General features: G+C 48.1%; 1 protein-coding gene across 1 annotated transcript in view; it reads right to left on the bottom strand.

The window, feature by feature from the left end:
* Window positions 1-20,608: 20,608 nt before the first annotated feature.
* Window positions 20,609-22,472, bottom strand: part of FGF18 (fibroblast growth factor 18) — a 71,727-nt gene continuing 69,863 nt past the window's right edge. The window contains exon 6 of the mRNA XM_065690425.1: window positions 20,609-21,670. Within this exon, the coding sequence (XP_065546497.1) occupies window positions 21,404-21,670 (267 nt within the window). The 3' untranslated portion in view covers window positions 20,609-21,403. The remainder of the gene's footprint in view (window positions 21,671-22,472) is intronic.

Raw genomic sequence — 22,472 nt, 5'->3', positions numbered from 1 at the left:
CAGAGGAAGCCATCCATCCGATCCGGCTGGTTGTCACTGCTGAGACCCAGTTATGCCTGCACAAGCTCCCCGCAGCTCCGTGGGAGCATCCCCAGGTCCTGCAGCGTGTGTGCCTCTCTGGAGCAGAGCCACTATGGCCCAAGCTCGTTTTTGGCACATAACCCTGCGAGGGGGTGCATGCTCTCAACACATGGGGACCACGCTCAGGCAGCTCTTTCCCAAGAGACCTGCATTTCCCGCATCACCTTGTCCTTACAAAGTAAGTTCTCGAAGCAGGCACAATCCTGTTTTAAGGTGTTACTCCTTTTTCCAGCTGAGCACAGCAGTACAGGTGTGGAAGTGCATGTAAAGGCACAATAAAAGATTATTAAAGGCCTCGAAAAGAGATGTGGAAGTGTCATTGTTCCTCTCTGGAGTGCAGGGATTGCCAAAAGCAACTCCTGCACACCCCTGAGCAGCCTCAGATCATGAAAAACTCTGATCTCTTCTCCAGCTGGTGATGTTACAGTGGACCTGCACGTCTCAGCATCCTGAGATGGACAAACATCAAACCAGAGAAGATCCACACTTCTGAAGGGAGCAGGGCCAGTTCTCCAAGGGGCTTAGCCTTGTTTGGGCAGGTGACTGCCGGGCACTGTTTCGGGATATGCTGGATGAGAAGTAGGGAAGCATTGACTCCAAGAGGACCAGGGCAGCATCAAAACGCTGTGCTAATTGCACAGGCTCTGTGGCACATTCGCTGTTAGAGGATATAAAATCAGACTGCTAACGCAAAGCCTGCAAACCAACAGAAAGGTTACGTGAGGACCTGTCCCCTTGTTTTGGTTAGCTCCATCATGAATGTGCCATCATTCTTTAGCAAAGAAACCCCACTAAAAATAAGTGATCTCATGGCTCGCGGTGGACTCCCCTTTCCTAGGTATAAACATCGCTGGGAGGTGATGGAAGAACAAACTGTCAAGCAACACTCCAATGGAAACTTTATCCCTGAAAATTACCCTGAGCACAGCAGGAATACTGCTCAGTATCCTGCCTTTGAGAAGAGGTCAGGAAGAGTCTTCCCACAAGATCTTGCTCCTTCTACAAGTCATTAAACGCAACCATCTTTGCCGGAGAGAGAAAAAAAGGCATCATTAGAGCCTCGGAGGTGAAAGACAGCCTTTCCAGAGAGGGTTTATTGCAGTATCTAGTCACAGGGTGACATTTTGAGGAGCAGTAAGGCTCCAAGGATTGTCCTTCCAATGTTACAGCCTCTTAACAAGCAATCCTCCTCCCTCCCCAGGCACTCCTGTCCCCAGTTCCTCCTAATTCCCATTAGGGTTTACTCTCCAATGTCATTAATGGTGGATCCAGCCTGAGCAAGACCACCAGCACTTTCATTTTCTTTGGTGGACCCAGAACCCCACCAGACAGACTTAGGACGGGGTAAGAAGAGCTTCACTACCAAGCACAAGACATGCCATGTAGCTGCAGGAGGAGGAAACCTCAGCTGATACATGTTGGGGTTCTGCCTCTGTGTCTGGCTCTGGAGTCCCCTTCCAGCATGCGGGACAGAAGCTGGAGGCAGGCTTATCTCATGCCAGTCAAACTCAAGCCCATTCCAAGAGTTTTGTTGTTTTGTTCCTTCTTCAAGGGAATGAGCTCAGATGAAACTAAAGCAGGTGCTAATTAAAACCAGGTCTATTCTTCAAACTGGGCTTTTAATTACTGTAAGTATATGTCAAGGAAAGTTGCAAAGGGAAAGAAAAATAGTAATTTCTTGTGCTACCTGCCATTTTCACTTGATTACCATCACACTTTTCTGTAGAGCAAAACCATCAGTCCTTCATAACAAACTCCTCTCTTGGGGGCTAGTGTGAATTGAGAGCTGTGAGGCCCTGCCATGGGTTCCAAAACTAGCAGCATAATGTCTGTAACAGACATGCTACCTAATTAAATTGTTAGGGAACAGGCTTTTATATCTTTAACACCTAATTTACTATTGTTTCTTTGAAAGTGTTTGGCTTCCCTGTGGTTTTTTGGGCCTCCCTCCTCAGTTTTACGATGGCTTTTAAGTTTTTTGTGTGTGTTTCAACTAAATAGCCATTTTGGAGGTTTTGTTAGGGTCCCGGCTCAAGTTGGACCCAGGGAAACAGGGGCTTGTTTTACTGGTGTTCATGCTGAGAGAGTTACCACTACTGTGCTAATTATGTAATTACCCCATTTTCATAGCTATTGTATACTGCTTTATTGCTAACAAATCTTATTTCCTCTTTCTTTGCTCACTGATAGAAGGGGAAAAGCATAAGGACACACACAAACATTATACTGCGCTATAAACCGCAATACAAGCTTTGCAAGAGTTAGCAGGGCTCTAACCATAAACAAGCATCTTCAAGGCGGCACTGGGTTTATCCAAACCTACATGACAGTAATGTTTGTATTATTTTTGCTTACAGGGAAAACGCAAAATTGGATTAATTTCTCAAATACCAAAGTGTTGTGCTGCAATGGCCATTCATCTCAATGTGAGTTTATATGGCGCTCACTGCAAAAAGCAGATTATACCCAAGATGTTTAGACTGTGGTGTACCAGAAATGAGTAATGAACACGTTAATCGATTGCTTCCTCCCTGATATTTGAAGCAGAATGAAATATGCGACCCTGGAGAGGTGGGGGAATATATTTTCCAAAACAGTGCTGAATTCTGCACAGTCATTTGGAGTCCATGGCTGAGAGGACAGGGTAGGGTACCGTCCAACACACTGAGGGTATCAAAATGCGGTTGGGTAGGACGAAAAGGGGAAATGCTATCAAATTCCTAGGAGGTATCTGGGTGCCACTGAAATCAGCAGATTTGAAGAACTATGCTTAAGGTAGATGAAAAGCATTGCCCAAGGGTAAGGACATGAGAACAGAATCCAGCATTTGCTGTCCATAATAGCATCCATGCCTAGCAGGTCGAACCTAAGCTTGCAGGCTCAAACAACCGGGACAAGAGCTGGAAACAGCTGCTGAAATTGTACCAGAGGTCAGCGCAGCCCAGGGAAGAGTTAAATGTCCTCAAAGAACTTGCAAGGGGAATGAGCTGCGTGGTGGTGGAAGGGGGCATGGAGAGCTCCGGGGGCTTTCCCCCTGGGAGAGGAGGCTTTCATGGCAGACTCCAGCTCAGGCAGAGATCCCACATCCTGAGCCCATTTCCTGCAGTAAGAGCAAGGAACACGTCTGGGGGGAGCTGAAAGGTCCAGAGGACTATAATTTCAAATAAAGGATGCTGCTGTGTTCCCGAGATGGTACCAAGATGAAGCACAAGGCATCTAGCATGCCCAGTGATGAGAGGCAGCCTCCCTGGGGTGCAACACTTGGGGCTAGAAGAGAGCAAGTGACTGGCAGGGATGGAAGGTTTTGCTGTCTGACACACAGGGTTGAGGATGGGAACTGAGAGAAGGACATTCTGCAGGAAAGAATTTCACTCATATCTTGGTTTCTGAATGCTAAACTCTGCCATTACGTTCTGTATTTATAAATACATACATGTACTGATGGAGTGATTACTTAAGATTTAGAGAAATCTATCCCATATGAAATCACATCATTACATTTATGCCTTCTCATTTTCCCCTCTCCTTGTTTTTCCCCACAGCCAGTTCCAGATCTCATCCCCCAGTTCATCTGATGGGGATCTAGTCTGCAGGCAGGTAAAACACACTTTGAATTCAGCTTGACTTTCACCTGCATGCAGCTGGTGTTGAGCACCACAAACCACTGCGTCTGCTCATTTCTACTGACCCTGGTGGGCCCCAGAGCACCCAGCCCACCTTGCACACCAGGAGCATCTCTACACACAGCAGCAAGCTCTGCTGCTTCACATTCCTCCTTAAATCCATCCTTTGCCAGCATATCTACCAAAGAATTGACAGCAAAAAAAAAACTGCATTAGGCTGCTGGTGTGCTAAGACCACTGTCTATCATAGTGAGCAATATTGGCTCATCGTTTCCCTGCGCTCGATCTCTGTCTGCACCCATCTGCTGCCTTGCCTCTCCTGCTCAGGTTCGGAGTGCTCGTACTGCACGTCGCCTAGGTCAAGGATAAAAGCTTTGGGAAGCTGTGGGGGTACCAATAAAGACAGAGGTGCGTACACGTGTGTATGTTTGTGTGTATTGGTACGTATGTGTATGCATACATGTGTATGTATTTCTATTTCTCTCTACTCATTTCTATTCCTATTTCTATTATTTCTACCCAGTGGGGCCCAGCCTTTGCCTGTCAGTACCTTGTTCCTCCTGGCTAGGTGAGAAAAAAAAACCCACCAAGACAATCCCATCAGAAAACAGGACTTCACTGAAATACAAATGTCTGCAGAATAGGCTCTGTTGGAGCAGCTTCTTCTAGCAGGAAAATCAAAGTGTTTCACTTCATGCTGAACCAAGAGGCATTTCCAGCTATCCCAGCAGCTCTGGGGCCACACTGAGTAATGTCAGCGTGACCTGACACAGCACAGGATAGCAGCATTCGTCTAAGCTCTGGTCAGAAGTCTCAATATTCTGAATTTCACTGTGTATACCTACCAGCATCTCTCAGCATGGAGGCAGCAGCTCACCATCCCATACCTCCTGCCATCCCAGGGAAGGCCGTGTACCAAGGGCTGGACTCTGCCCTCCTGCACTGGCTTTTCACCCCAGAGTAGCTTTTACTCCCTCAATAACTGTATGGGTTTAGGACTATCCTAGCTTGCCCCTCTGATCAGCACCAGAGCATGTCAGGAGCAGTTTGTTATCGTTTAATGGCTTTATGAGCTAAAAACCACAGTGGCAGCCTATTAATATGTGGTCATTAATGATCAGATCTCATTCATGCTGGTAAAAATTCAGGACTACATCAATTTTTAACAGTGCCAGGCTAGCAGAGCAGAAGCTGATCCCCTCCATCTCCATTTCTGATGCCCAGCTCGTGTCACAGCCACTTGCTTCTAGGGCACATGGGTGAGTTTTCAGAAGGGCTGGAGTCTTTTACTCCTGGACTGCTTTTTTCATCCAGCCCAAACCAGGATAGGAATTACTGGAAGCCACCCTTTGAAGACCCAAAAGGGAAGAACTGGTGCATAGAGCCCAAGATCACAGTGCTCCAAACTTTCTGGCCACAAGCATCACCTCCCTCTGATTCCTGCTCAGGCATCTTGTAGCCTCGTCACTCCATTTGTCCTGCAGGGAATTGTTGGCATGACCTAGCTGACAGCCATGCCAGGAAGGGGCAAAGCCCCAGCTGACATTGCACAACCCACATCACAATTATTTACCCACAAGCACCTATTCCAAACTGATGACCACATATTACCTCTATCTTGCAGCCACTGTCCATACCTTGTGTGATCCATCCAGGCACGATGCTGCAGACTAGCCCAGAGGAGTGGTTTTCCACCACCTACTGCTGTAGCAGCACCAATTGCAACCTACCTGCAACTTCTGCATTTCAGGCCCCTTTTTAATTTCTGAGCCAGGCTTTTAGGATGCCCCTCAGAAGGGTCAGAACCTGCTCAATTAATCACAGCCCATGTTCCCAGCAGATGTAGGGATGTTAGGTCTCTGAGCTGAGTTACCACACGCAAAGCACCGCTCCCCTTCCCCCGTGTCACAAATGATTTCCACCTGCTTCTGCCTCCCACCCGCACATGCTGCCCTGAAAGAGTTAAGAAGAATTTACAGCATTTTTAACATCTATTACTCACTTGTATTGAATTATTCTTGGATCAGATATTAAATGGAGATTTTCCATATAATATCTGTCACAGACGGAAAAAAAACATCATCTATGGTGAGTGTAATCCATTCATTGGTTTACGGATCCAGCCCTCTCCAGGGACTGTCAGATATAAACACGATGTCCCTGTTTGCCGGATTTTTGCATTTGGATTGCTGAGCTAGCTGAAAAAATGTGTGAAATCACATGTAAGCCGACAGCTCCCTATTGACTCGGCATACGAACAAGCTCCCATGTGTTACTTATTCCAGGCAAGCCCACGGACTGTGTCGTGCACATGAAATGCAAGCTTGCTCTGAAATTCGAGGGGATAATAATCAATAATGCTTTGTTTGTAGCGCAGCTTTCCTCCACAGAGCCCGCAGCGGTGTCGGGGCCAGGGGCTTGCAGGGGAGAAAGGTGGTGTTGGGGGGGATGCGCAGACCCTCACCCAAAAGGCAGAGCTGGAACCAGTCTCTGCAGTCCAGCAAACACTAGGGACAAGCTCCCTGCTGATGAGGCACCTTTGGCATCTCTCAGACACGCTAAATTAATGGATTTCTGTTTGTTTGTTTGAATGATTTTTAAGGAAACAGTCTCTGCTAGAGCAGCTTTCCATTTACTTGCTATGATGTACTGCAGCAGTTAAAAACTACTTGCTCTTTTGGGAGTTCCCAGGAGGAATTAAGGATATCGGCATGCCCAAAGCAAGGGTATGGCAAAACAGGAAAAGCCAAGCCTATTTCCACCCAAGCCCTGCTAACGCCTTGCTTTTACTCCTGAACGCAGCAGCATCCTCTTCCCAGGCTGGTCACACTGTGTCCCTGTGGATCACCCAGCTCTCTCCGTAGGGATGCTCCATGCTGCCGCGCTGCATGGCACGGCTCCAGGACAGCATCACCCTCACCACACATCTACCGGCTTGGGGGATAATTAGTATCTCCCCCATCTGCTAGATTAGGGAGGGGAGGGGAGGCAAGGGAGCGCTGCCAGGGTGCACTTAACTCTTCCATCCTCAGGCGTTTCTCTGCTGCTCCCCCTTCGCAGGCTCTGCTGCACTCTTGCTGGACCCTCCACACTGAGAAGGTCTGGGGAAGGTGGCCAAATCCTGCTCAGGGATGGGGCTGCTTCCGCCTGCACTGCTGAAGGATCCATCCTGCTCCCATTGGAGCCACCACCAAATCCCTGTCTGTGGCAAAATACCCACTGTTGTGCCCACTGATGGATGAGCTGGTCTGGGGTTCCTGGAAACCCTCCAGTCAGCCCCAGCCAGGCTGGGAGGCACTGTGCCCTGGGCAGCATCCTCCAGGCACTGCTTTAGAGGGGTCACTCACATTTGGGAGACAAGGGAGGATGCGGACAACTGCAGCCCAAATGTAGATGCAGGATTAATGCTGCTCTCGGCAGCAGACTCCTTTCCTGCATTAAAGTCAACACATCACCCAACACTTACTTCACACCCTCCCTGGGGTGGCCAGAGAGTTCCCTTTATAAGGTTAATACCTTCTCCTCCCCCAGCCCCCCTGAAGAAACAGGATATTTCCTAGCTAATTTGTATGTGTCTAATTTTCATATCAACAAAACCGAAGTCATGATTCGGGGCTTTTTCGGTTTGCTTGGTTTCTCCCCACATTCCCACTCCTACTGAGTCCGTTTCCATTCCTCTGCTCCTTTCCCAGATTCCAGTATCCACAGGTTTCTGGGTTAACAACAAAATAACACAGGCTGGAACCTGTTCAGATGGGTTTCTCTCTTTTTTTTTTTTTTTTTCCTTAATTATTTTTATTTTCTTGCTTGGAAAACCTTTTCCCCTCTCTTTCACCCTCCCCGCCGGGGAGTTCAAAGGGACATGTTCGCAAACACGGGCAGCGCTCTCCACACCCACACTTGCCACCTTGAGGGAGGGAGCGGCACGAAAACTCGCTGGTGAACATTTGTGCAAATATTCATTTGGCATCTGCTAATGTCAAGTCTGGCTGGATTGGGGCTGGGAGCCGGGGAAAAGCAGAAACGGGGCGGGCAGACAGCAAAAGCCAAGCTACTTCGTTATGCAGAGAGGAGCCTCCCGCAGCAGCTCTTGCTGCGCAGAGAAGGGGCTCTCACACCACATCATTTCTTTCCTGCTTTGTCCTACCCTTTAGTCATGATGACTTTTCTCATGCAAGAACCCCGGTGTGCTAAATGCTAAGCCCAAAAAAGCTCAGTCTCAATAAACCCTCACCCAAAGCTTTGCAGCCGTGCACAAGCAGCAATGGCACCTGAATGGGGGCCGTTCTCTCCCCTGTCCTTGGGTCTCTGTTTTATTGCTGTTATTGCCACATACCTCTGCAAAGTGCTGCAGGACTGAGCCCCTGTGAGATACCCCGTGGTACATGAACCTTTGGTCCTGCCAGCTCCCCGGCTATAGCAGACAATGCGCGCAGCCGCTGGCCTCTGCTCACAGAGCAGGTCGCAATGGAGGGCTTGCTGCCAGCATAAGCAAACCAGTCAAATACTTGCAAATAACCCTGGCATTAATGGGACAGCCACAGCTGTCACATGCCCCATTAATGAAACATCCTCAAGTGATAACAGACCCAGGCCGAGATACAGGGTGCAGCCTAATAGGATGGAGTCAGTTCCCACTCCTTTACCCGGTGGCAAACCTTCCCTGGGCATCAGTGAGACCTCATACGACATGGTTGACCTCCCATGCCTACAGAAGGGTTTTCACTGCAGAAACTTTATCCCTTTCATGTAAATTCAACCGCTCTGGTGCAGCAGCTGATGGCCCACACGACCTATGATTTACAAGTAAATTAAATACGACCAGTATTGCTTTCTGGCAGTGATGTCTGCAGGGCTGAGCTCGTGGTGTGGAGGGTCCTGGGAAGGGGGTCACAGCACACCCTGCTCTGGGGCTTCAGCCACAGGCTGATCTGATGGCATCAGCTGGATTGGCCCTATCAACACAGCTCTGATTCATTCCAAAGCTGAACTCCTCACTTGTGCCCCGCTCTGGATGCGTGCTGCCTTGCCAGGCGTGATGCAATGTTGGGGGCAGGAGGAGAGGTCCTGGCACCACGCTGCTAACCATGGGAAAATTCAGCATTTCCATTTCAAAACTTACAAACTGAACAACCTGTGCTAGAACTGGCTGGAAATTTCCACACATGTACAGATAAGCATAATCTTTGCACTAAAGAAAACCTGCATTTTTTGTCAAAAGTAGAAAAACTGGGAGCTGAAATGCATTCTTTTCACATTTCAGTATTTCTAGACTTTGTTTCTAGGCTGGAAAAATGCAAAGAAGTTTCCAAGGGAAAAAAACCGAAACACCTCTTGTTAAAAAAATTCAAAACTTAATCCTTCAGCTGTATTTTTTCAAGGCGAAAAGGACAGAATTCCTAGTCATATTTCACCGAACCCCTAGCTGATTCCTTATTTAATGTTTAGTCTTTGTTTAATCATCCCAGTCCAATCCCATATTCAGCTCTGGCCGAGTTGGGTGCCAGCACCAGGGTGCCACTATGTGACCTGGGGCTGGTCACTGGGTGCATATGGTGCCAGGGGCTGCTCCGAGGCATGGGCTGCCCTGTCTCCTATCCTTGCCCAGGGTCATGCCATGGTCACCAGCAGAATGGGTGCCAACTCATCTCATTATCAATCCCAGTGCTCCCCACTGGCATCCCTCTCCACCTGAGAGCTTCCACCCAAAGCAGCAGGGTCTTGGATTCCTGATTTTGACTGGAAACACTGGGGAGATGAATCTGAATTCCTTCTCATCAGCCCAGACACTTCTTTATTATCTATGATTGGGAACGGTTCCCACCAGAAATGTGTAGCTGGTCATAATTTAAATGTTTTTTCTAACTCGGGAAGTTTCCAGAAAGGTCGAACAGCAAACACAGTAATGTGCCCACGAGTTACAAATCAGTGGTCCTGTTGGTTTAACTCATTTGCCCAGAAAAATAATTAATGCAAAACTGATGGTGGCTTTTGTCTGTTCCCTAAATCAATGTTACCAGTACATGCCCTCAGTGCATTTTTACTGCAATTATAAAGGTTTTTCCAGCTGGAAATTGAGTGAGCTGAGCTTTTTTCTTTTAAACTAATGACCATTTAATGTCAGATAAAAGGTTTAGAGGAAAGGATTAAGTACCACTTTCAACAGAGATGGTGGGAGATAACGGACTCAATTTACCCCTGACATAGGTGCAGGGCACCCGCACGTGTGTGAGGTAAAACACAGCAGAGCCAGAGCGAGGGACCCCACTGGAGACCCAGCCTTCTCCCCATGCAGGTGGGTGCTCACATTTTCCCTTCCATCATCCCAGCACGTTCGACTCAACATCTCTAACAGGTATCCCTGTGCCCTGCGGGAAGACGCAGCTATTCCTGGTCTGGAACTAGTAACACCCTTCAAACAGCAGAGGAGAACTTGCAGGACAGATGTGAAGCCAAAACTTAAACCCCAGAAAGCAGATAATGGAATGAAACCCTCCAGGTCAGGTACTTGCCAGCAGACACAGGCACAGCCCTCCCTTGGTTCTCCACCTCCAGCCACATTTTCACTTGCACCCACCACCGCTCCTCTGGAAGCTTCCAGACCAAATAACTTTTGCTAATCTTTCATCTCTGCATGCTCCTTTGATCCGTTTCCCTTTCCTCCATCGCTGCCATTTTCAAGACCTTTGGGATAGTTTCTCCTGGACTGATGTGTTTTGCTGTTTGCCTGCACAGGTGACCTGCACGTTGCACAGCGCAGGCTCCTGCAGCAGGGCTGCTCTGGGTGCCAATGCTCCTCTCTGCTTCCCTGGAGCTTTTTCTCCACATCCCAGGGGACAGCGTGGCCCTTTTTGCTCTGGCTGTGAAAAGCCAGGAAAGCTTTGATTGCTGTTCTGGTGCACGAAGCACTTGGCTTGGGTGGAAAGGTATCTAACGGAGCACATAGTGTAAAGTTATGCACCCCATCACAAAGTCCCACTCCCAGCTCCCTTGCAATGGGGCACTATACAGAAGCCACCTAATAAATGTTTGTGTCATTAATTCCACCTAAGGGCAGGGGTTTGGTTTGTTCCCCAAGTCAGTCACTTTTTGAAGGTGATTCCCTTGCCTGCAGAGGTGGCTGTGAGCTGGTATCATCCGGATTGTTCCCTGAATATGGAAAACAATGTCTTGGGGAGGGAAAAGGCTTCTCCAGGACTTGTGCTGAGCTGGCGACAGTTGGGTCAGTCCCACCACCTGAGTGGAGCTGCTGTCTGCTTGGAGAAGCCACCTGCAAAAGATGAGGGTCTGTTTTCATTGCCTTCTTGAGCACGACATGATCTCAGTTCACACGTTGAAGAAGCAAACATCCAGCACTGAATCACTTGGCTGCTGCAGCAGATCATAGATTAGAACACCTTGGGCCTGGTTCAGACCACCTACTGCGACGTCTGACAGCAGCATCCCGCTGCTGAGCTGGCCAGGCCAAACCTGCTCCCTGTGCAGACGATGGAGAGGACACCAAGTTACACTGCGGCACCCCGGAGCTTTTGGAGCCAGACTCACCCCCCACCCAGCAGCTGTATTTGATGCTTCCCAGCAAATCATGTACCTCTTTGGGTTCCTACCGTTTAGCATCCTGCCATGTGCATGGATCTTCTCCTGAAATCACAGGAGAAATCTGGCTGCAACTTGCCAGATGGATGGGACTTGAACACCCAAATCCTCCGGGCGACGGAAGATCTCAGCCCAAATGTATGCGAGGAGCTTGTACAATCAGGCTGTGAAACGCCAAGCTCAAAACTTGCCATGTTCAAGATGAAACGAGTAATCTCAACCTCTCCACCCCCAGACTGGGACCATTTGCACTTTTAGCTGCTTTGTGTGGCTGGTGTGAAAGGCAGCAAGGGCTGAAGAATACCTGGGTGACCCTATGGAGGCAGAGGCTGATACTTCTTCTCTCCAATGCCAACCAGCTGGTGAGGGTGGCCATACAGCACTGCCACGTGCCAGTGTGGGCACTGTCTTAATGGTGCGCAAATGGGACGGTACCTGGGTGCCATGGGAAGAACTTCAGGATCCAAAAAGCAGCAAGACAGAATGCAAGCTAGGGTTTGCAAGCAGGGTGGCTGCCACCTGGGCAACGGTCTCCTGTGGAGCTTCCTGTGGGGATGGAAATACCAGAGATAGGATGGACCCCTAAAAGGGTCCTACAGGGCCAACATGGAGTGTCTTTGCTGCTCCTTCAGGCAGCAAAGGAATGTGAGAAATGCCAGGCCTACGTGACAGGACAGACAAAGGCCCAAAGCACACCTGGAGCTCTGTTTAGAGCTGTTTAACATGGACAAAACGAGGTTGAACCACCCCGGCTTTCACTGCGTGGGCTGGGAGAAGCACCTGTCCATAAGGGAATATGCTGCCCAATGCTCTGCCCTCCCGAGGCCGACCTCCAGGCTCCCATAGTCTGAGCTCAAGGCTAATCATCAGGCCGTATGTTAATTTCCCCCAAGTCAAGAACCTCTCTCTTTCACCAGTTTTGAAGTTTGCTGCCTTTCATTGAACTTCCCCGCCTGCGTTGGGAGAGCAGGTGAGCAGGAGATCCCCATTTACTTTCTCTGCAGTCTAGACTATTCATTGCTTTCCTGTCTCTAAATGAAGCAGGCGCAGTCCTTTCAATACCTCCATAAAGCATTCCCTCACCAGGCCTCTAATCATTTTCATTGTCAGCCTCTGAACACTTATTATTTCCACTATATCCCCTTTTGAGATCAGATATCCAGAGAGGAGCTCGGCATGTTAGCCAGGGTCTCCTCCGGACCTCTGCTGTGAACAGGCAGGCTTTCGGGAACGTTTTACATCCCTCTCTTCAACCACCCTCGTATTTTCTTTTACTTTCCCAACAGCAGAAAGGAAAAAAGACCCCCGAGTCTCCGTGGATAGCTCAATAAAAGCATAAATGATTACAATTAACTTGGAGCCCGGCGACGTGCATGTGTAGCTCGAATTATTCCTCACCGTGCCTTGCCTTGCAGTTGTCAGGGGTGAATTTTATCTGCCATTGTGCTGCCCATTCACCTAGCTTTGTGTGGTCTGACAATATCTCAACCCAAGGTGGTATATGGTTGCAGGCACTGCCGCTCTTGTTATTTACAATGGCTAATTAAGATCCTGCTACAACCTTCATCCCACCCTTAATTCTTATGAAGCAGCCAACAAAAGGTTTTGATTTCCTTTTTGGCTGGAAGACCTTTTGGCTTCTGCAAAAAGGGGATTAAGAATGAAAGCACATAAAGGTATGTGCACAATCACAAAGTCATAACAGCTCTCCGAGTGCAGTCTCCCAGGAATGAAACGCAGCATTAGCAAGAAGGGCTAATTGGGACTGGTTTAAAGTGCACATTGTGTAGCCGAGTCCGGTAACACTTTTGATCAGGCAGACAACACAGCCACAAATTGCTTTCTTCCCCCTCCAAAATATCTGACCCCGCAGGACGCGGCGTTTTACCTTTCCCGAGCAACCCAGACAGACGGGCAGACGATGGAGCTCACACAAGAGCCTGGGTCCCACCAGCTGCTCTGCAGGGCACAGCCTGGACAAGCCCTGCGTTCCAGGGGCCCCAGGCAGATGGAGGGTCCCTGTCCCCCACACTCAGCCCTGGGGTCCTCAGTGGTGATGCCAGGTCTGGTGACAATCACCGATGTCGCTGTCATTGTGACTCTAGGATCAGATGGAGCTGTACATATGCAACCAGCTCAGACTTTCTCTCCTGGGAGTGTTTTGAGCACAGCCATTGGCTGTGGGTTTAAGAGCAATTGCTCTTCACCACCTCTTTGCCTTCAAACAGAGATGGGTGCAGATATGGGGTCTCTCACTGCCTTCAGAGAGCCTCCCGATTGCAAACCTTGCTCCAGATCCTCCTGATTGCAAACTTTGCTCTAGAAGCAGCAAACTTCCCCATTGCCCTATCGTTCTGCAGGCAGGCACCCCTCGAAGGCTCTGCCCAGGGTGCTGTGATCCCCAGAGCCTGTCCACAGCCTAAAGACCTCCTTTCTTAGTCCCTGCAACACCGAGCCAGCTCTGTGAGCCAAGCTTGGGAATCTGGTTCATTAGCTCTTGGCAATGCCAACCCTCAAAATGTCATGGCATGCAGAAATCTATGAAAACCAGAGACCCCAGACATGTGTTTTTGTTTGTTTGCATGTGCCAACATTTCCAATGGCTCAGAAATGTGTGCCTGTGAAGGCTGCATGTGTGTTATTCATTTAGGATCATTTTCAGCCCTTATAATAGGAGGCTCGTTTTATCCTTTTGAAAGCTCTCGAGCAGAGATGATCACAGCTCTAAAGCCTGTCATGGCTGTAAACCACCTTTAAGCTCCGCATAGCTGTCTCTCCTTGGAAAATAGTCCCATGAAGGAGTGGAAGGGTTTTCACTCTGTGCTCGTGTCAGATACATAAATAGATAGGCAGCTCGCTCCTCTAAGCTCCTTTGTAAACCCCAGCCAAGATTTTTACATTCTGATTCATGCAAATATGACCATCTGATCAAAGTAACATGTACTACCTCCCAGGAACTAATGCACTAATCATTGGCGTGCCGCGGGCCATGGCCTATCTCACACCATCACTTTCCCTCCTTGTTCCTGACGCTGCTTCCTCCTGTCCCTGCGCACAACATCCCTCAAGCAGACAGCTGGCTCTGAGCTAGGACGGGGTCGGCTTCCAGCCACCTCTGCACATAGCCTCACACACCCTCACAGAGCCTCCCCTTGTGCCCCTTCTGCTCCACGTGCCTGGGTTTCTTGTGGCACATCTCTCCCAGCTACCGATGGAGAGGAGGTGTACCCCACAACGGCAAGTGTCTCCAGATGCCCTGGCTCTGAGGTTTTGGGGTGAAACCTCCCAATTACAAATTTCTCCCAAGGTTTCCATAGCTCTTTTCATTTACTCAGGGTGGAAGCAGGTTTGGAATTGCCTCTTTTGGGAAAAAATATGGCCCTTACAAGCCTGGACTGCACAAGCTGGTGAAACCACAACCCAGAGGAGGAGTAGGTCCTCGGTGCCTGTCTGGCAAGAGGGAACTGCAGCATCACCTATGGTGCTTCCCCTGGCCAGGCCATGCTGCCTTTCCTCCAGGACACCCCTCAAAACACACCAGGAATCTCATGACACTTGTGCTGCTTAACCAAGGAAGAAACTCCCGTTAGAGGTTCCAGTGCGGTTACATCTTCTGTTATTCCTGGCCGCCGTGGTTGTTTTTTTCATAACAAAGGCAGTGTTTTCTATCCTTTAGGCCCGAGCAGACCAATTCATCTCTCTTCAGATGGGTTTGATGTGGCTTGGGAAACTCAACCGGTCGTTTCCCAAGCCTGGCATAACTCAATTACATTTCCTGTGGCTCAGCCAAGGGTCCCCCAGCCTGGCAGCCACTGGGGATGTGCAGACAGTTACCCTGTTGTCTGCCACAAAACTGGAAACAGGTTCTTGCCCAGGCAGGTGTCAGTCGCCTTTGGACTATAACTTTCCATAACTGAATAGAAACAAGTCCCACCCAAAACTAACATGGTCAGGTACGGCAGTGGTTGCCACCAGTATCTGAGGGTAATCACTAAATCCACAGGTCTTGACTGACGGGGAGACCTCAGTATGTGCCAAACCTTGCCAGGGGACAGGGATGCTGCAGGTGATGCACCAGAGGGGATGCTCGTGGACTAGGTCTCCTTGGGTTGGCACTTTAACACAGGTGTTGCAAGCTTGAAATGCCGTGGGAGGAAGGAAATGGGTTATGAGCTTTTTTCCCATCAGCCAGAATTCAGCCTCTGGAGAAAAGGGGGTGGCAGCTGGGGGGGGCAACAGAAATAAGTAAGACAGGGCCAAACCAGAGAAGGTTTGGTGTATGGACCCTTCAGCGGACTCTATGGAATGGTGGTGGGAGTTACCAGCCATGGTCTCATCTGGTGGAGCAAGGTGAGATTTGCTAAAGAAACAGTAAACTGCCACGGAAATGGAGTTTTAGAGAGTGCTCAAATTATTCAGGGACATTGAAAACAGACTCAACCGAAAACAGGCAGGGGAGATTTTTTTACACATCAAATACTGCTTTTGCATCCAAAGTGAAGCTTCTGATTTCTCTTTCCCCCCTTCAAAGTCCCCTATATATAAATAAATGAAATAAATCGTTAAATACAGTGAATTAAATGTCTTTGGTAAACCCAAACCTCTCCACCCCGTACTTTGTCTCGCATAAAAAGAAGTTTCAGTTTGACCTGATTTTTCCTCCCCAATTTTTCAGCTCACACCGTTGGAAATAACAGAGTCTGTGTAGGTTACATCATCCGCGAGGAATCTCCTCTCATCCATCTCCAAATGAATAACAACGAACATTCAAAAAATAATTGAAGTTTTATATATATCCCTTGGCCATTCAGGTGGTATGGCTGGCACGAGACATAGGCACTTGAAACAGCTGTTGTGAATCTTAAGTATAAACTTCCACCCTTTGGCACTACACCAGGAAATTATGCATAGGAATTTACCTGCTTTTCCTTGCAGCAGACCAAAATCACGACGTTTAACACAATACGTGTTTAATGTTGAGAGTGGACAGGAGACAAAAGCTTTTTTCCTAGATGACAACCAGGCTTTGTCTGATCTTTTCTGCTAGGTTGGACCAAGGGGGGCTCTGGGCTGTGCCACAACAGGCAGAGGGCTCTGAGGGCAACACTTGCAGATAGATGACTATACACACACCTTCTCCTCCTTCACTGGCATATCCCTGCGTTTTCTGGGGCACTGAAATGCCCTACAAAGAACAATCACTGCTCCACATGCACTTTTCCACATATTACAACCTGATTTTTCAAAGGCAGGTATGGTAACATAGCATGCTCTTTTAGTCAGTCGCGCGTTTTCCATTACCCAACCTATCCCACCAAGACACAGCTCCGTTTGCTCAATCAAATCATGCTCGGTGGACAAACTCATCTAGACAAGACAAACTGCTAGACCATATTCGCCATCCAGAGTCTGAGGTCCTTGCTGACATCTCATTCCACTGCTTTTGTAAAACTGTGGTGGCACCAAAACTCTCAGTGAATCCAGGAAAGCTGGTGGATGTCCATGGGGCAACACACTGCCCCTAGCACTACTCACTAGTCATGCCTTGCACCAAGAGCTGGTGTAGGCTGGGCTCAAAGGCTTGTTTAAACCAAACCTAACTTCTACCTTGCCATGTTTCCACGAGGCAGGGTAAACAAGGTATTGCAAAGACCAAGACAGTTCGAGGCAGTGCAGATGGCAGGGGTTTGCTGAGCTCAGGCCTCATGGTGGTTTCCAGGATCCTTCCCAAGCTCTGCTCCACTCACACACGCATCTCCCTGTAGACACTATGGGTTCACAGGCACAAGAGCACCCAGCTCCTGAAGGCTATGGCCTCAACTCCACAAGTCATGGACATAAAAACTGGGTCTTCTCATCACTCAAGCATTAGGGCAACATCCCTTCCCCAGACTTCATTATTTTTGTCCCGGTTGCTTCTTTCTCACCTAGTCCCACGTTGAGACGTTTATTGGAGTCTATCAGCTACACTCCCAGAAGCTAGTATTAATCATGTAGATGTCATACATACTGATGTGTAAGCGATGTAGTTGAAGGGTTCAGTTCCCTTTCAAAGGTAGGCTACACCTTTGGGCAGGTGCTATAACCTCCCACTCTCAGAAGGGCACAGCTAAAAGTGCAACTGTGCTCCTGGAAGAGGCTTCTCTGCTGCTTCACATCTGCAAGAGTTCATCTCTAACTGTGAGTCTGTGAAGCAGAGCTATGGGCATGATCCTGAGCTAAAGACAACTGCAAGGACAGACGAGAAAAACCAGCACCAAGTTTCACATGCTCCCAAAGGATACGTTGCCAAAAGCCAGCTGTTGGCGAGAGGGACAGATCAGGCTCAAACAGGGAAGACGAGGCCCAGCAACCACTTGGCTTTGCAGCACAGAGCCTGCAATGGCACCTATGTCTTCATCAACAAGGCAGAGGCAGAGCAAAACTACTTGGCTGTCAAGCAGGAAAGACCACACCACCTTTGGGGAACCAGCTGCAGGGATGTCATGATCAACATGATCAACAGCTCCCACCCACCAACAGCTCTGTGGTCCAGGAGAAGTTGTCCGTGAGCTGGAAGAAACCTTGCACAGGGACCAGGACACTGTCTTTTTGGCCAGTGGTAAGCCTCAGGCAGGGCAAGACAATGCTGTGGTGAACGGTTTGCCTTACCTGAACTAGACACAGAGCGTAGCTGAGCTTTGACCACCCATCCTTCACCATCACAGGAACAGCACAGAAGACCCACCACCCTGAAGGTCTCACCAAACAGCAGTCTGGTTTGGGCAACATGCTCAAAGCATTGACAAAAACTCCTGTGGACCTACAAAGCTTCCCTCCTGGGATGGACTCACATTGCAGCATGCCCAGCGGCTTCATGACAAACCCAACCACAGTGTTATCACAGCGTGCCACTATCTGATCTCAGCTATGAAAACACTGCTACAAATCTAGCAGCATTTCTGAAACAGAAGCTACAATATACTCTTATTAAATCCAATTAAGTAATGTATTTGTCTTAAAGTGAGCCCACCCAGAGCTCCACACACATTCATTCCACCAGTTGCTTCAAGCAATCACCTCGTGTTACACCCCTTGCTCTTGAGGTTGTTCCCACAATAGTAATTAAATCCTCGTTAACAATTTTCAATCATAAAGTAAATCAAATGTAATGGCCTACACAGGGAATCTCAGCTCGTGTTCAGGGAGCCTGAAGACTTTAAAGGAGGACATGTTAAACACCACAGACGAGCTGCTTCTTAAGAGCCTGAAGGTCAGCAGAGGGATCTGTCAACAGCCACTTGCAACCTCTGGCCTAAGCACCAAGCATGACCCAGGCACAGAAACACCATGTGCCTGGTGGCCACAAGCACAACGCCCATCACTTAGCACTTGGTGTATCTCCCATGTTCCGGTCCATTTCCTGAGCCCCTCGTCCCCAGAGCACACTTTTGCCCAGTGTGAGGGTACTCTGAGGGGTACGAATTCTTCTTGCCTTTGCCCCTGCTTTTGTTGCTGTTGAGAAAGCCTGAAGAGCAGACGTTCAAACGCAAATACTCGGTGCACACCATCCTCAGCCAACATCTCTCCAATGGCACCTAACCCAGGTGAGCATCCTATCTCCTCACCACACTGACTTTTCACTTTTTCACCTTACTGCTGTCCAGGAAATACTCTTAAAAATCAACGACACAAGTGCCAGAAGCCCCCGCTGCCAGTTGCATGACCCCTAGTTCCAATGTGCTGGTCTCTAAAACCAGTGGGCACTGTGGAAGATGGAGCAGATCCTCCTTGGTTGCTTACAGAGATCCCTTCTGCCCAGCCTCCTCCACCATTTACTGCCTCCACCCCTTCAATTTCCCCAGTGGCAAACCAACCCTGTCGTTCCGACTGTGAAACCATCAGTGCCATGGGCCATGGCGATATTTCAAGGAGAAAAAAGGCACCCATAAATCCTTTCTTGCTCTGGAAATTAACTGGGTTTCTCCTCTCGGAGGTACTAACACAGCAAATCTCCAGCCGCTCCCAATCTTCCACCCCCAGCGCTCCTCTGAACTTCCCCCAAATCTCTCCCACATGAATCAATCTGAAGGCAAAGCTGGCCAAGCCTTCCAGCCCCCACCAACCAATTCCACTACTGTGCCATCAGGTCCCGCTTCCGTGCTGGTCTCCAGGTGCACCAGGAAAGCAGCTCCCAGTATATTCACTGAGAAAGGGGCTGCTCAAGTGACCACCCATGCTTACCTGGGGTGAAGACATCACCTCTAAGGCTGCCCAGCTTTTGTGGAGCAGCATTGGAGTGACCCTGCTTAGCACTGTTCATTTTTCTCTAGGCTTGCAAGGTTTGGAGATTGTTTCAGATAAGCATCCTCAAGCTTGCATGCTTATCTGCACCATCTCCCAAACAGCTTTGATCTGCAGGATTTGGCTGCAGCTCTCAAAGTTATCTTGAGAAAGCTTGTTCCGGAGAGAGTCGTTCTTCTGATTAACAAGGAAAAGCTTTCTTAGTGGCTTTGAGCATTTTCAGGCCTGGCTGGCATCAGCGAGTGTAGCCGTGTCTGCACACAGAGAGAAGGAAGAAGTCAAGCAAGCTTCTCCTTAAAGCTTCACTTGGGTTCAGTTCTCTTTTTCACTGAACTCTGAGGTCAGTTAGTTCATCTTACTTCTTTTGTCCCCTTGCTGTTCCACACTGACTGCACGGGTCAGTCTGTGCATACAGGTTCACACCTTGCATTTATGTGTGGCTTTACATCATCCACATCATCTGCAAAACACCAGGCAAAGCTGGCTGGACCAACCTGGAAAACAAGTTACCGACAGGCTGGGAGAACTACACAGGGAAGGGAGAGGGATTTGTCCCACTGCGGGCAAGGTTTGAAAGATACAGTATTGGATTAAATAGCTGAAACAGCCCCTCTCAAAACCTCTGGTGAAGGGAACACAAGCCACACATCAGTACGTGTGAATTGAGTCAGCTGCTAATTTTCCAGTTTACTTTCTGCTTGGCCAAAGCTTTAGGAAATACTTGTTGGGCTGAAAAGGATCAAATTTAACTCTTGCTCTTGAAAAATACCAGTGTGGGTTTGAGGATTCTCCCACTCTCAGCCCATCATCACCCACGCAGGATTTCTCCCTTGTGGGAACAACAAGGGAAGAAGACAGCATTAAGGAAAAGGAGGAATGACAGAATTAACAATGAAGATTATAGTGGGGAGGCTACCCCAAGCATATCCTGCTGACCTCACATGAAAGATAAACATGCATTAAAAACCCCACTACTCAGGGAGAGGAAAGAAGTGTGAACAGCAAAAGTATGTACATGTGTTTTAAATAACTTTTTTAATTGTTGAGGCAGTAATACTTGGTTCATGGAACTGCAATATACAGAGAGGTGAAATAAATAGCTTATATATATATAATATATATAATATAGCTGGTTTTAAAATATTCCCTTATCATTGGTGTACTAGGTCATCTTGTAGTCACTTGAATGTAGTTAGCAGCATTCTCCAGAACTGAGCATAATGCAGGATCACGGAGCCGTGACACCTTATGTCGTCAGAAAGGTTACAGAAGATCGATGCGTCGAGAACTCCACGGAAAGTCACCCACTGCAGCACACACCATCTTGTCTTGGGCCGGCGCGCAGCACACAATAAATAGATTACTGCAAAAACCGGCACTTTTCGGGGCAGGGTCTCAGTAACTTTGGGAAAGAACTTTGGTTTTCTTTGGTTTTTTTATTTCCTTATCTTTAATAATTACTTTGTTTGTTTGTCTGTTTTTCTTTTCCTCCTCTGGGGATCTGCTTGAAAAGTTGTCCTTTCCAAAAAAACAAAAGCAAAATAAGCACCTGTGTGTCATCAACAACAAGAAGTCAATTTAAATAGAGCAGTTCGGTTTGTTTTTCAAGTCACAATAAATCCCTAACAGCTTTTCCCCAGCGTTTGCCATCTAGTCTTTTATTCCTTTTTTTTATTTTTATTTTTTTTAAACACAATGTACAAAAATAGAGCTTCTTCCTTATTTTTAATGTAAAAATATTCCTCTGGTGCAGTTTTTTTGTGGTTTTTTTTTTTTTCTTTTTCTTGGTTTATCACTGTGACACTGTTTTTTGTCTATTTTTAACTGGGGTTGGTGGGTCGTATTCTCTTAGTCCTCTTGGTGACTGTTGTGTACTTGAAAGGTTTCTGTATCTCCACTTGCCCCTTTGGGTACCTCTTCATGAAATGTACATCTTGCTGGTTCTCCCGGGTCTTGGGCCCTTTCCGTGGCCTCCCTTTTTTGGTGAATCCAACATACCAGCCTGAATATTTTGCTGACATCAGTGCCGTGTAGTTGTTTTCTAGGACTTTCTCGATGAAGACACACTCCTTGCTGGTGCCATCGGGCTGAAAAACGGAAAAAAAGAGGAAAAGGTTCATTATCCAAATGCAAGCCCGGTGACCAAAACCCGATTTGGCATAAATAAAATCATCACATCTGGACCTTGTTTTGGGTTCAAACACTGTTAATAGGAGCCGTAACGAGCATCAGCTGAAATAAAAATGAATAAAAAAGTATGAAAGCATGAGCTCATCATTTCATTTTTTAAACACTGCTATCCAAGGAGAGAAAGATGTTTCAAAGATGGTTGAGTTTATCCAGTCCAGCTCCTTCAATTCCAAGGAAAGCAAGATATTTAGCTTTGCTTTTTCCATGAGGAAAGGAGGATGAATTGAACTTGTGCCAGGAAAACATCATCCTTCATCAGAAAAAACAAATCAGAATTTCATATAGGCCAAACAACAGTGTTTCCCCTTCTACTCCTTTGCTATGTTTTATGAAAAATCTTACAGACTCGCATCCGTACTACCCAAATCCCAGTAAAATCATTACAAGCCTTAGTCTAAGTCTTCCCAGTGCTTTGAAAACAATGCCTTGGCAGCATCCTGGACATGATACCTGGCAACTGAACCTCATGTGGAGCTCCAGGCATGAGCCAGCGGGGTGCAGGAGGTGTCGAGATCCCTGACCCTGCAGAGCCCCAAAGCCAGCCATATTTCCCAGCCACACTGCACACCCCAGGCTCAGCTCCAGCCCACATCCCTGGTGCTGATGTTGTTACGACAGCAGTGGAAAGGGCTGTTCCCATGACAGAATGGCTGCCCGGACGGAACAGCATCCCACCAGCGCCCTGATGGGATTGCAGCT

Source organism: Lathamus discolor, chromosome 10, assembly GCF_037157495.1.
Source record: "Lathamus discolor isolate bLatDis1 chromosome 10, bLatDis1.hap1, whole genome shotgun sequence".
Classification (NCBI taxonomy): Eukaryota; Metazoa; Chordata; class Aves; order Psittaciformes; family Psittacidae; genus Lathamus; species Lathamus discolor.
Note: the sequence above shows the minus strand (reverse complement) of the source record. Positions and strands in the feature narration are given on the sequence as shown.